Source organism: Cetorhinus maximus, chromosome 5, assembly GCF_964194155.1.
Source record: "Cetorhinus maximus chromosome 5, sCetMax3.hap1.1, whole genome shotgun sequence".
Lineage (NCBI taxonomy): Eukaryota > Metazoa > Chordata > Chondrichthyes > Lamniformes > Cetorhinidae > Cetorhinus > Cetorhinus maximus.
The window spans coordinates 51267118-51279469 of record NC_135883.1 but is presented as its reverse complement, the minus strand read 5'-3'; the positions used below and the strand labels follow the sequence as shown (position 1 = coordinate 51279469).

Here is a 12352-nt window from a genome sequence, read left to right as displayed (position 1 = left end):
CACGGACAGATCGCAGTGTGTGTAGCGGGAATAAGGATTCTCTGGAGAGAGAAAGGGACAGATCACAGTGTGTGGAACTGACCTCCGTGTTCATTTGAGAGGGGCAGATCACAAGGTGTGGAGCTGGAATCAGGATTCACTGGAGATGGAGAGGGACAGATCACAGAGTGTGGAGCTGGAATCAGGATTCACTGGAGAGAGAGAGGGACAGATCGCAGTGTGTGTAGCTGGAATCATGATTCAGTGGAGAGGGAGAGGGACAGGTCGTAGTCTGTGGAGATGGAATGAGGATTCACTGGAGAGGGAGAGGGACAGATCACAGTGTGTGGAGCTGCAATCAGGATTCCCTGGAGAGGGAGAGGGACAGGTCGCAGTCTGTGGAGATGGAATGAGGATTCCCTGGAGAGAGAGAGGGACAGATCGCAGTCTGTGGAGAATGGAATCAGGATTCACTGGAGAGGGAGGGGAACAGATTGCAGTGTGTGTAGCTGGTATCAGGATCCACTGGAGAGGGACAGATCACAGTGTTTGGAGCTGGAATCAGGATTCACTGGAAAGGGAGAGGGAGAGGGATGGATCACAACGTGTGTGGCTGGAATCAGGATTCACTGGAGAGCGAGAGGGACAGTTCACAGTGTGTGGAGCTGCAATCAGGATTTACTGGAGCGGGATAGGGACATATCTCAGCCAGTGGAGATGGTATCAGGATTCACTGGAGACAGAGAGGGGCAGATCACGGTGTGCGGAAGTGGGCTCAGTATTCGCTGGAGGTGGCGAGGGACAAATCGCAATGTGTGGAGCTGCAATCAGGATTCACTGGAGAGGGAAAGGGACGGATGGCAGTGCGTGAGACTGGAACCAAGATTCACTGGAGAGAGAGAGGGACAGGTCGCAACCTGTGGAGATGGAATGAGGATTCACTGGAGACAGAGAGGGGCAGATCGCGGTGTGCGGAAGTGGGCTCAGTATTTGCTGGAGGTGGAGAGGGACAAATCGCAGTGTGTGGAGCTGCAATCAGGATTCACTGGAGAGGGACAGATCGCAGTGCGTCGAACTGGGCTCAGGCCCCACTGGAGAGGAAGAAGGATATATTGCAGTGTGTGGAGCTGGAATCAGAATTCACTGGAGAGGGAGAGGGACAGATCGCAGCGTGTGGAGCAGGAATTTGGATTCACTGGAGAGGGAGAGGGACAGATCACAGTGTGTGGAGCTGGAATCAGGATTCACTGGGGAAAGGGACGGATCGCAGTCTGTGGAATGGAATCAGGATTCACTGGAGTGGGAGAGGGACAGATCATAGTGTGTGGAGCTGGAATCAGGATTCACTGGAAAGGCAGGGGGTCTGGTCGCAGTCTGTGGAGATGGAATGAGGATTCACTGGCGAGGGAGTGGCACAGATCACAGTGTGTGGAGCTGCAATCAGGATTCACTGGAGAGGAAGAAGGATAGATTGCAGTGTGTGGAGCTGGAATCAGAATTCACTGGAGAGGGAGAGAAGGACAGATCGCAGCCAGTGGAGATGGAATCAGGATTCCCTGGAGAGGGAGAGGGACAAATCACAGTCCGTGGAGATGGAATGAGGATTCACTGGAGAGGGAGAGGGACGGATCACAGTGCGTGCGGCCGGAATCGGGATTCACTAGAGAGGGAGAGGGACAGGTCGCAGTCTGTGGAGATGGAATGAGGATTCACTGGAAAGCGAGAGCGACAGATCACAGTCTGTGGAGATGGAATGAGGATTCACTGGAGAGGGAGATGGCCAGATTGCAGTGTGTGTAGCTGGAATCAGGATTCCCATGAGAGGGAGAGATCACAGTGTTTGGAGCTGGAATCAGGATTCACTGGAAAGGGAGATGAACAGGTTGCAATGGGTGGAGATGGAATGAGGATTCACTGGAGAGGGAGAGGGACAGATCACAGTGTGTGGAGCTGCAATCAGGATTCACTGGAGAGGGACTGATTTCAGTGTGTGGAACTGGGCTCATAATTCGCTTCAGAGTGAAAGGGACAGATCGCAGTGTGTGGAACTGGGCTCAATATTCATTGGAGAGGGAGAGAAATAGATCGCAGTCTGTGGAGATGGAATCAGTATTCAATGGGAAGGGAGAGGGACAGATTGCAGTGTGTGGAGCTGCAATCATGATTCACTGGAGAGGGAAAGGGAGAGGGAGAGGGACACATTGCAGTGTATGGAGCTGGAATCAGGATTCACTGGAGAGGGAGAGCAATAGATCACAGTGTGAAGATGGTATCAGGATACTCTGGAGAATGAAAGGGACAGATCGCAGTCTGTGGAGATGGAATGTGAATTCGCTGGAGAGGGAAAGAGACAGGTTGCAGTGTATGGAACCGGAATCAGGATTCACTGGAGAGGGACAGATCAGTGTTTGGAGCTGGAATCAGGATTCACTGGAAAGGGAGAGAGAGAGGGATGGATCGCAGTGTGTGTGGCTGGAATCAGGAGTCACTGAAGAGGGAGAGGGACAGGTCGCAGTCTGTGGAGATGGAATGAGGATTCACTGGAAACCGAGAGGGACAAATCACAGTGTCTGGAGCTACAATCAGGATTCACTGGAGAGGGAGAGGGACAAATCATAGTCTGTGGAGATGGAATCAGGATTCACTGGAGAGGGAGATGGACAGATTGCAGTGTGTGTAGCTGGAATCAGGATTCCCTTGAGAGGGAGAGATCACAGTGTTTGGAGCTGGAATCAGGATTCACTGGAAAAGGAGAGGGAGAGGGATGGATCACAGTGTGTGTGGCTGGAATCAGGATTCACTGGAGAGGGAGATGAACAGGTTGCCACCGGTGGAGATGGAAAGAGGATTCACTGGAGAGGGACAGATCACAGTGTGTGGAGCTGCAATCAGGATTCACTGGAGAGGGACTAGATTTCAGTGTGTGGAACTCAGCTCAATTTTCGCTGGAGAGGGACAGATCACTGTGTGTGGAACTGGACTCAGTATTCACTGGAGGCAAGGAGGGGTTGATCGCAGTGTGTGGAACTGGGCTCATAATTCGCTTGAGAGTGAAAGGGACAGATCACAGTGTGTGGAACTGGGCTCAATATTCATTGGAGAGGGAGAGGGACAGATTGCAGTCTGTGGAGATGGAATCAGGATTCAATGGGAAGGGAGAGGGACAGGTTGCAGTGTGTGGAGCTGCAATCATGATTCACTGGAGAAGGAGAGGGAGAAGGAGAGAGACACATTGCAGTGTGTGGAGCTGGAATCAGGATTCACTGGAGAAGAGAGGGATAGATCACAGTATGTGGGGCCGGAATCAGGATTCAATGGAGACGGGCAGATCGCAGTCTGTGGAACTGGGCTCAGTATTCACTGGAGAGGGAGATAAACAGGTGTGTCTGGCTTGGCTCAGTAATCATTGGGGAGGGGCAAATGGCAGTGTATGGAACAGGAATCAGGATTCACTGGAGGGGGAGAGGGACAGATCGCAGTCTGTGTAGATGGAATCAGGATTCACAGGAGAGGGAGAGCGATAGATCACAGTGTGAAGATGGTACCAGGATACTCTGGAGAATGAAAGGGACAGATCGCAGTCTGTGGAGATGGAATGTGAATTCACTGGAGAGGGAAAGAGACAGGTTACAGTGTATGGAACCGGAATCAGGATTAACTGGAGAGGTACAGGGACAGATCGCAGTGTCTGTAGCGGGAATAAGGATTCTCTGGAGATGGAGAGGGCCAGATCACAGAGTGTGGAGCTGGAATCAGGATTCACTGGAAAGGGAGAGGGAGAGGGACGGATCTCAGTATGTGTGGCTGGAATCAGGATTCAATGGAGAAGGAGGGGGACAGGTCGTTGTCTGTGGAGATGGAATGAAGATTCCCTGGAGAGAGAGAGAGGGACAGATCGCAGTCTGTGGAGAATGGAATCAGGATTCACTGGAGAGGGAGGGGAACAGATTGCAGTGTGTGTAGCTGGTATCAGGATTCACTGGAGAGGGACAGATCACAGTGTTTGGAGCTGGAATCAGGATTCACTGGAAAAGGAGAGGGAGAGGGATGGATCACAATGTGTGTGGCTGGAATCAGGATTCACTGGCGAGCGAGAGGGACAGTTCACAGTGTGTGGAGCTGCAATCAGGATTTACTGGAGCGGGATAGGGACATATCTCAGCCAGTGGAGATGGAATCAGGATTCACTGGAGAGGGAGATGAACAGGTCGCAACCTGTGGAGATGGAATGAGGATTCACTGGAGACACAGAGGGGCAGATCATGGTGTGCGGAAGTGGGCTCAGTATTCGCTGGAGGTGGCGAGGGACAAATCGCAGTGTGTGGAGCTGCACTCAGGATTCACTAGAGAGGGAAAGGGACAGATCGCAGTGTGTGGAGCTAGAATCAGGATTCACTGGAGAGGGACAGATCGCAGTGCGTGGAACTGGGCTCAGGGCCCACTGGAGAGGGAGAAGGATAGATTGCAGTGTGTGGAGCTGTAATCAGGATTCACTGGAGAGGGAGGGGAACAGATTGCAGTGTGTGTAGCTGGTATCAGGATTCACTGGAGAGGGACAGATCACAGTGTTTGGAGCTGGAATCAGGATTCACTGGAAAAGGAGAGGGAGAGGGATGGATCACAATGTGTGTGGCTGGAATCAGGATTCACTGGCGAGCGAGAGGGACAGTTCACAGTGTGTGGAGCTGCAATCAGGATTTACTGGAGCGGGATAGGGACATATCTCAGCCAGTGGAGATGGAATCAGGATTCACTGGAGAGGGAGATGAACAGGTCGCAACCTGTGGAGATGGAATGAGGATTCACTGGAGACACAGAGGGGCAGATCATGGTGTGCGGAAGTGGGCTCAGTATTCGCTGGAGGTGGTGAGGGACAAATCGCAGTGTGTGGAGCTGCACTCAGGATTCACTAGAGAGGGAAAGGGACAGATCGCAGTGTGTGGAGCTAGAATCAGGATTCACTGGAGAGGGACAGATCGCAGTGCGTGGAACTGGGCTCAGGGCCCACTGGAGAGGGAGAAGGATAGATTGCAGTGTGTGGAGCTGGAATCAGGATTCACTGGAGAGGGAGAGGGACAGATCGCAGCGTGTGTAGCTGGAATTTGGATTCACTGGAGAGGGAGAGGGACAGATCACAGTGTGTGGAGCTGGAATCAGGATTCACTGGGGAAAGGGACGGATCGCAGTGCATGGAGCTGGAATCAGGATTCACTGGGGAGAGGGACAGACTGCAGTCTGTGGAATGGAATCAGGATTCACTAGAGTGGGAGAGGGACAGATCACAGTGTGTGGAGCTGGAATCAGGATTCACTGGGGAAAGGGACGGATCGCAGTGCGTGGAGCTGGAATCAGGATTCACTGGGGAGAGGGACAGACTGCAGTCTGTGGAATGGAATCAGGATTCACTAGAGTGGGAGAGGGACAGATCACAGTGTGTGGAGCTGGAATCAGGATTCACCGGAAAAGCAGAGGGACTGGTCGCAGTCTGTGGAGATGGAATGAGGATTCACTGGCGAGGGAGTGGGACAGATCACAGTGTGTGCAGCTGCAATCAGGATTCACTAGAGGAGGAGAGGGACCGGTCACAGTCTGTGGAGATGTAATGAGGATTCACTGGAGAGGGAGAGGGACAGATCACAGCCAATCGAGATGGAATCAGGATTCCCTGGAGAGAGAGAGGGACAGATCGCAGTCTGTGGAGAATGGAATCAGGATTCAATGGAGAGGGAGAGGGACAGATCGCAGTGTGTATAGCTGGAATCAGGATTCAATGGAGAGGGAGAGGGACAGATCAAAGTGTGTGGAGCTGGAATCAGGATTCACTGTAAAGGGAGAGGGAGAGGGACGGATCACAGTGTGTGTGGCCGGAATCAGGATTCACTGGAGAGGGAGAGGGACAGATCGTAGCTTGTGGAGATGGAATGAGGATTCACTGGAGACAGAGAGGGGCAGGTCACGGTGTGCGGAAGTGGGCTCAGTATTCGCTGGAGATGGAGAGGGACAAATCGCATTGTGTGGAACTGCAATCAGGATTCACTGGAGAGGGAGTGGGACAGATCACAGTGTATGGAGCTAGAATCAGGATTCACTGGAGAGGGAGCGGGACAGATCGCAGCATGTGTACCTGGAATTTGGATTCACTGGAGAGGGAGAGGGACAGATCACAGTGTGTGGAGATGGATTCACGATTCACTGGAGACTGAGAGGGACAAATTGCAGCATGTAGATCTGGAATCATGATTCACTGGAGAGGAAGTGGGACAGATCTCAGTGTGTGGGGATAGAATCAGGATTCACTAATAGAGGGAGTGGGACAAATTGCAGTGTGTAGAGTTGGAATCAGGATACCCTGGAGAGGGAGAGGGATGGATCGCAGTGTGTGGAGATGGAATCAGGATTCACTGGAGAGGAAGTGGGACAGAACACAGTGTGTGGAGCTCGAATGCGGATTCAATGGACTGCGACATATTGCAGTGTGTGGAACTGGGCTCAGCATTCACTTGAGAGGGAACGGGACAGATCGCAGTGTGTGGAACTGGGATCAGGGTTCACTGGAGAGGAGCAGATCGCAGTGTGTGGAACTGGGATCAGGGTTCACTGGAGAGGAGCAGATCGCAGTGTGTGGAACTGGGATCACGGTTCACTGGAGAGGAGCAGATCGCAGTGTGTGGAACTGGGATCAGGGTTCACTGGAGAGGAGCAGATCGCAGTGTGTGGAACTGGGATCACGGTTCACTGGAGAGGAGCAGATCGCAGTGTGTGGAACTGGGATCAGGGTTCACTGGAGAGGAGCAGATCGCAGTGTGTGGAACTGGGATCAGGGTTCATTGGAGAGGGGCAGGTCGCTGTGTGTGGAACTGGGATCAGGGTTCACTGGAGAGGGACAGATGGCAGTGTGTGGAGCTGGGCTCAGGATTCACTGGAGAGGAAAAGGGACAGATCACAGTGTGTGGAAATGGAATCAGAATTCACTGGAGAGGGAGAGGGACAGATTGCCGTGAGGGGAGATGGAATCAGGACGCACTGGAGAGGGAGAGGGACAGATCGCATTGTGTGGAGATGGAATCAGGACGCACTGGAGGGTGTACGGGACAGATCGCAGTGTGTGCTGTTGGCTCAGTATTCACTGGAGGGGATGTGGGACAGATCACAGCGTGTGGAATTGGGCTCAATATTCACTGGAGGGGGAGTGGGACAGATCACAGTGTATGGAACTGGGCACAGTATTCACTGGAAAGGGAGTGGGACAGATCACAGTGTGTGGAACTGGAATCTTTCCTCACTTTTCTGTTCAATGTTGGCACAAATTGCCAGGACTTTAAGTTACTTGATTCAGATGCTGTACTACATTCACCCCACAAAATGTGAAGTCAATGGGAAACTGGGAACTTGGTGAATAACTGCACCAATTTGCTACCTCTTGAGCCAATGAAAATGAAGATTGAGAAAGAAACTGGGACAATGAAGAAGGATATCAGGCGAGTTGGAGTCAAATTCGATCTATGAAAAGAGAGAGAGAGAGGGAGAGCAAGATTGGATTAAGGGAGAAATTAAAAGGACAGAAATGTTGGAAAATCTTCATAAAAATGCCTCTTGGAGCAGGCATGCAGCTGCACAGTTCCAATTGGTCCTAACGCTATTAAATACCAGCCCTAATTCTTTGCAGATGCTTACTTTGATTTCACAATAATTTTCTGTAACTCATGTGGAAGCTTTACAGTTTCTTTCTTCAGGATCCTAACCACAGAGTGGCCCAAATCATCCAGCAATTTATGGCAATTCACATTGTCTGTCATGTCTTTCTCACTACAAATTGCTGTGTTTCCTTACACGCTCGTAGGGCTGCATTTCACAGTGTGTCAGGGTGCCCGCCCCCTCATCAAAAATGCTGGGGGCAAGCTTGCCCCTCCGCTCCCCCACACTTTTCTAGATTGCTCCATGGCAGTTTAACAGATGATACTTAGTTTCAGGCGAAAACTCCCCCCTCACCTGGGCAGGTAGTCCTGCCAATCAAATGGCTGGCAGCTCCTGCTCCCAGCACTGCCATTGGGAGTGGTGGCCACTCTTGGAATGGCAAAGAGCCATGGAGCCCAGGTTAAAGCTAACTGGGGGATGGGTTTCAGCAGGGCCAGGCTCGAAGACCCAGATGAGGGCAAGGGGGGCTGAGGTTGACAGGCCACGGTGGGGTGGGGAGGGGTAGGGGGCGGTGGGAGTCAGTGTGGAGGGAAGACCTTAGGCCTGATGGGCCCAGGGGCTACGTTAAGGAGGTCCCTCCACCCATGCCTGCTACCAGCTGGTGCAGTGAAAGCTGTCGGGCTGGGATGCTTGGCTTGGGCCTCTCCCACCACTAGTTTAATTTCAGCAGCAGAAGCATCTAGCCCTTCAGTGACTATTAATTTAAAAGCCTCAATTGCCCACAAGTGGGCAAGGCCTCCTGATGCCTCCACCACCACTGGTAAAGTCCATGGCATGGTGCCCTCCTCCTGCCAACCTGTCCCCAGGCAGCTGTAAAATACAGCCCATAATGGTATGTGCATTCAACTCACTGTTATTTTCCCAGCAAATTCTTCAACATTGTGTGTTGAATCTTGATTTAACGGCGCAAGAACACAGGGGAGTGGTAATTGGAAAATATGTCTAATGGTGTATTGGAGCTTACAACAAGCTGAGACAAAAGTACAGAGTTGAAATGACCATGGCAGAATTCAGCTATTAAATGATTCATGAACATTATAACTTAATAGTTTTTCAAAGTATTATTGCAGAAGTGGAGGTTTTGATCAGTGGGATTACTTTCAAACACCAAAAAGAAAATAACACCAATAAATTTGCATTTAAAGTTTGTGTCAAAATACCAAACAGAAACAACAGGAGAATGGAGTAACTTTGCTGAACACTGTACCTGTCTCTTTCATATGTATAATAACTGTCTATGTCCCTCGGCCTGTGTTCAACTGGACTACGGGAGGCATCTTGGTACCGGGTGGGGGAACGAGACCGTCGACTTTGATGGATTTCATCCAAACTCCTATGAATGAAGAGGATTGTCAAAACTATATTACATGTGGAAATGTTGTTTAGAAAACGATTCATCTCGATGGAAAATTGTAAAGCACTAAACCCAATATCGATAAGCAGAGTTTGCCTTTTCCCCCAAAGCTCCTGAAATTCCATGCAAGAAATTGCCAGTTTTCAATCAAAACAAATCATCTAATTGAGATTAAACATTAACCACTTTCTGCCCAACATTTAATAAAATAAAACAAACATTGTGAAGAATGAAAACACACCTCTGTAGTGGGACACTGGGTAAACGTGACCGGGTCCTGCCCTGGTCGTCACCACGATGAGGAGAGACAGAACGTGAACGATGGTGTGGGGTTCTCTGCTGATCTGGGACAGTTAGTGTGCTTGATCTACTTTCTCTACTGCTAGCCCTATAATCTGTTGGTTAAGATGCCAAAAATAAAAATACAATGGAAGTATTAATGTTTGTTAGCAAGAACATTAGTCAATAATAGCATTGTTGCAACTATAAAGCCAAACTTTAATGGAACAAGAACTGAAAAGTGTGATTCCATTCAACCTCTCTTTTTGGTCATCACTTTTCTGACTTTTAAGTATGAGGCACTCCTTGAAATGCATGCAAACCATGAGCATTAAAACAGCCTGGAACCAAAATAAAGTGTTACGGACTGCTATAGTTGTATGATGTTTAATATGTACTATTATGATTAAAAATAATTGGAAGGGCACCAGCTTTCGCTTCACACGGGCAAATCCAGAGGCCATGCAAACAGCTATGTTAGGTAAAGCGAAGCCATGCAGGTTGCAATCGCTCAGAAATCTTGTGTCTAAGGGCATGTGCTGCTCTACAGCAGTTCACCTGTGGAGCTCAAGCAGGAAGGCAGTTAGGGAGTAAGTGGAATCCAAGTGTTTATTGAAAACTATCCAAATGTCATCTGCTTCATAAAGAATATGATTACTCTTACTGTGTGACAGTCTATTTGTGCAAGCAACCCTGTATATTACAGGTAAGTTACAAGAATAGTTTTATTACACTGTATGGTGTTTGAGACTAAGGTTAGGCCATGACTACAGACTCCATCACTAACTAGCCTTTTTGTTGTTTAACTAGAGTCCTAAACTACTGTACAATGCAATTTATTTTAAGAAGTTTTATTTGTTTTACATGGAGTGTGATGTATTAAATTAACTTAAAGTAGAAAATAAAAGGGACTATCTTGGATCAGACAGCAGTGGGATTGACCAGCTTGGGCCCAAGACAATGGGAATGTCAATGAAAATACAAAGTTTACTCTGTCCAGGCCAAATCAAAGCTCTCCAGGCCGGTCAGGCTCCAACTGGAATGCATATCTGGGTGTATTGCAAAGCAACTTCTACAGTAGTCAAAATCAAAATCAAGGGTTTCTTAAATGATTTCTTCGCTCTTTCTAAATTTCTCTTTAAGGTTTGAGTATTTGATTTTTTAACCAGTTCCTAATATTTAATAATTTACTATTAACTGACCTGAGTCCTCAGTTATAATCATAGAATCATTACAGCCCAGAAGAAGGCCATTTAGAAACAGTCCTCCAGTCACAAAAACATCCATCAACCATTACCCTTTGTTTTCTGTCACTGAGCCAATTTTGTATCCAACTTGCTCCATTCAACAGCACCTTCCAAACCCACGACCACTACCATCTAGAAGGACAAGGGCAGCAGATAGATGGGAACACCTGGAAATTCCCCTCCAAGTCACTCATCATCCTGACTTGGAAATATATCGCTGTTCCTTCATTGTTGTTGGGTCAAAATCCTGGAACTCCCTTCCTAACAATACTCTGGGTGTACCTACACCACATGGACTGCAGCGATTCAAGAAGGCAGCTCACTACCACCTTCTCAAGGGCAACTAGGGATGGGCAATAAATGCTGGCCCAGCTAGCGAAGTCCACATCCCGTGAATGAATATTTTTAAAAATTCCCCTGGATTTCATGGGCTTTTATTTATTTTAATCAGTCTTCCATGTGGCAGCTTGTCAAAAGCCTTGCTAAAACACATGTAAACCACATCAACTGCACTACCCTCAACAATCTTCCTTGTTACTTTCCCCAAAAATTCATTCAAGTTAGTCAGACACGATCTTCCCTTAATAAATCCATGTTGACTGTCCTTGATTACTCCGTGTTTTTCTGAATGACAGTTTATCCTGTCTCTCAGAAATGATTCCAATAATTTGCCCAGTACTGAGGGTATATCATTCAGTCTATCCTTCACTCTATTTTTAAACAAAGGTACAACATTAGCAGACCTCCAATCCTCTAGCATCTCACCTGTACCCAGTGAGGATTAGAAAATGATGGTCAAAGCATTCACTATTTCCTCCCTGGCTTCTTTTAACAGCCTAGGGTACGTAAGGATGCTAATCCCCTTAATACTTCCTCTCTCCCTATGTTTATCACATCCAGTGCTTCAAATTCCTCCTCCTCAAGTGCAATGTCTACATTGTCCCTCTCTTTTGTGAAGACAGACACAAAGTATTCATTAAGAAACATACCCAAATCCTCTGCTTCTACACATAGGTTGCCTTTTTGGTCTTGCTCTTTCCTTAGTTATCCTCTTTCTCTTAATGTATTGATAAAACATCTTTGGATTTATCTTGATTTCACTTGCCAATATTCATTCATGCCCTCTCTTTACTTTCCTAATTTTCTTTTTGATTTCACCCCTCCTCTTTCTATAATCTTCTCAAGTTTCTGTACTATTGAGTTCTCGGTGTTTGACATAAGCTTTCCTTTTCTGCTTGATGTTACCCTGTAAGCTCCTTGGCCTCCAGGTGGCTCTAGATTTGACCGACTCACCCTTTTCCTTTGTGCAAACTTTACTCTGAGCCCCTTGAATCTCCCCTTTGAATGTCTCCCACTGCTCTGACACTGATTTACCTTCAAGTAGCTGTTTTCAGTCCACTTTTGCTAAATCACTTTTCAACTTTTAGTAAAATTGGCCTTGCCTCTATTTAGAACTTTAACTCCTGTTTTATCTTTGTCCTTTTCCATAATTATGTTAAAACTAACTGAATTATGATCGCTACCATCAAAATTCTTTCCCACTGTCACTCCTTCCACCTGCCCAGCTTCATTTCCTAAAACTAAGTCCAGAGCCATATTTTGTCTCGTTGGACTTGCTATATACTGGCCAAAAAAGTTCTCCTGAATGCACCTTAAGAATTCTGTTCCCTCTTTTCCTTTCACGCTAAAACTATCCCAGTTAATGTTGGGATAGTTAAAATCCCCTACTATTACTGCTCTATTGTTTTTCCACTTCTCAGAGATTAGCCTACAAATTTGCCCACAAATTTGCCCTTAT

The 12352-nt window shown here is 48.0% G+C and overlaps 1 protein-coding gene across 1 annotated transcript in view; it reads right to left on the bottom strand.

Moving 5' to 3' along the window:
- The window catches only part of LOC144680645 (regulating synaptic membrane exocytosis protein 1-like), a 704348-nt gene that overhangs the window by 491815 nt on the left and 200181 nt on the right, over positions 1 to 12352 (bottom strand). The window contains exons 13-14 of the mRNA XM_078541863.1: positions 9270 to 9423; positions 8882 to 9007 (exon numbers count right to left, since the gene is read on the bottom strand). Coding sequence (XP_078397989.1) covers positions 8882 to 9007; positions 9270 to 9423 — 280 coding nt within the window. The remainder of the gene's footprint in view (positions 1 to 8881; positions 9008 to 9269; positions 9424 to 12352) is intronic.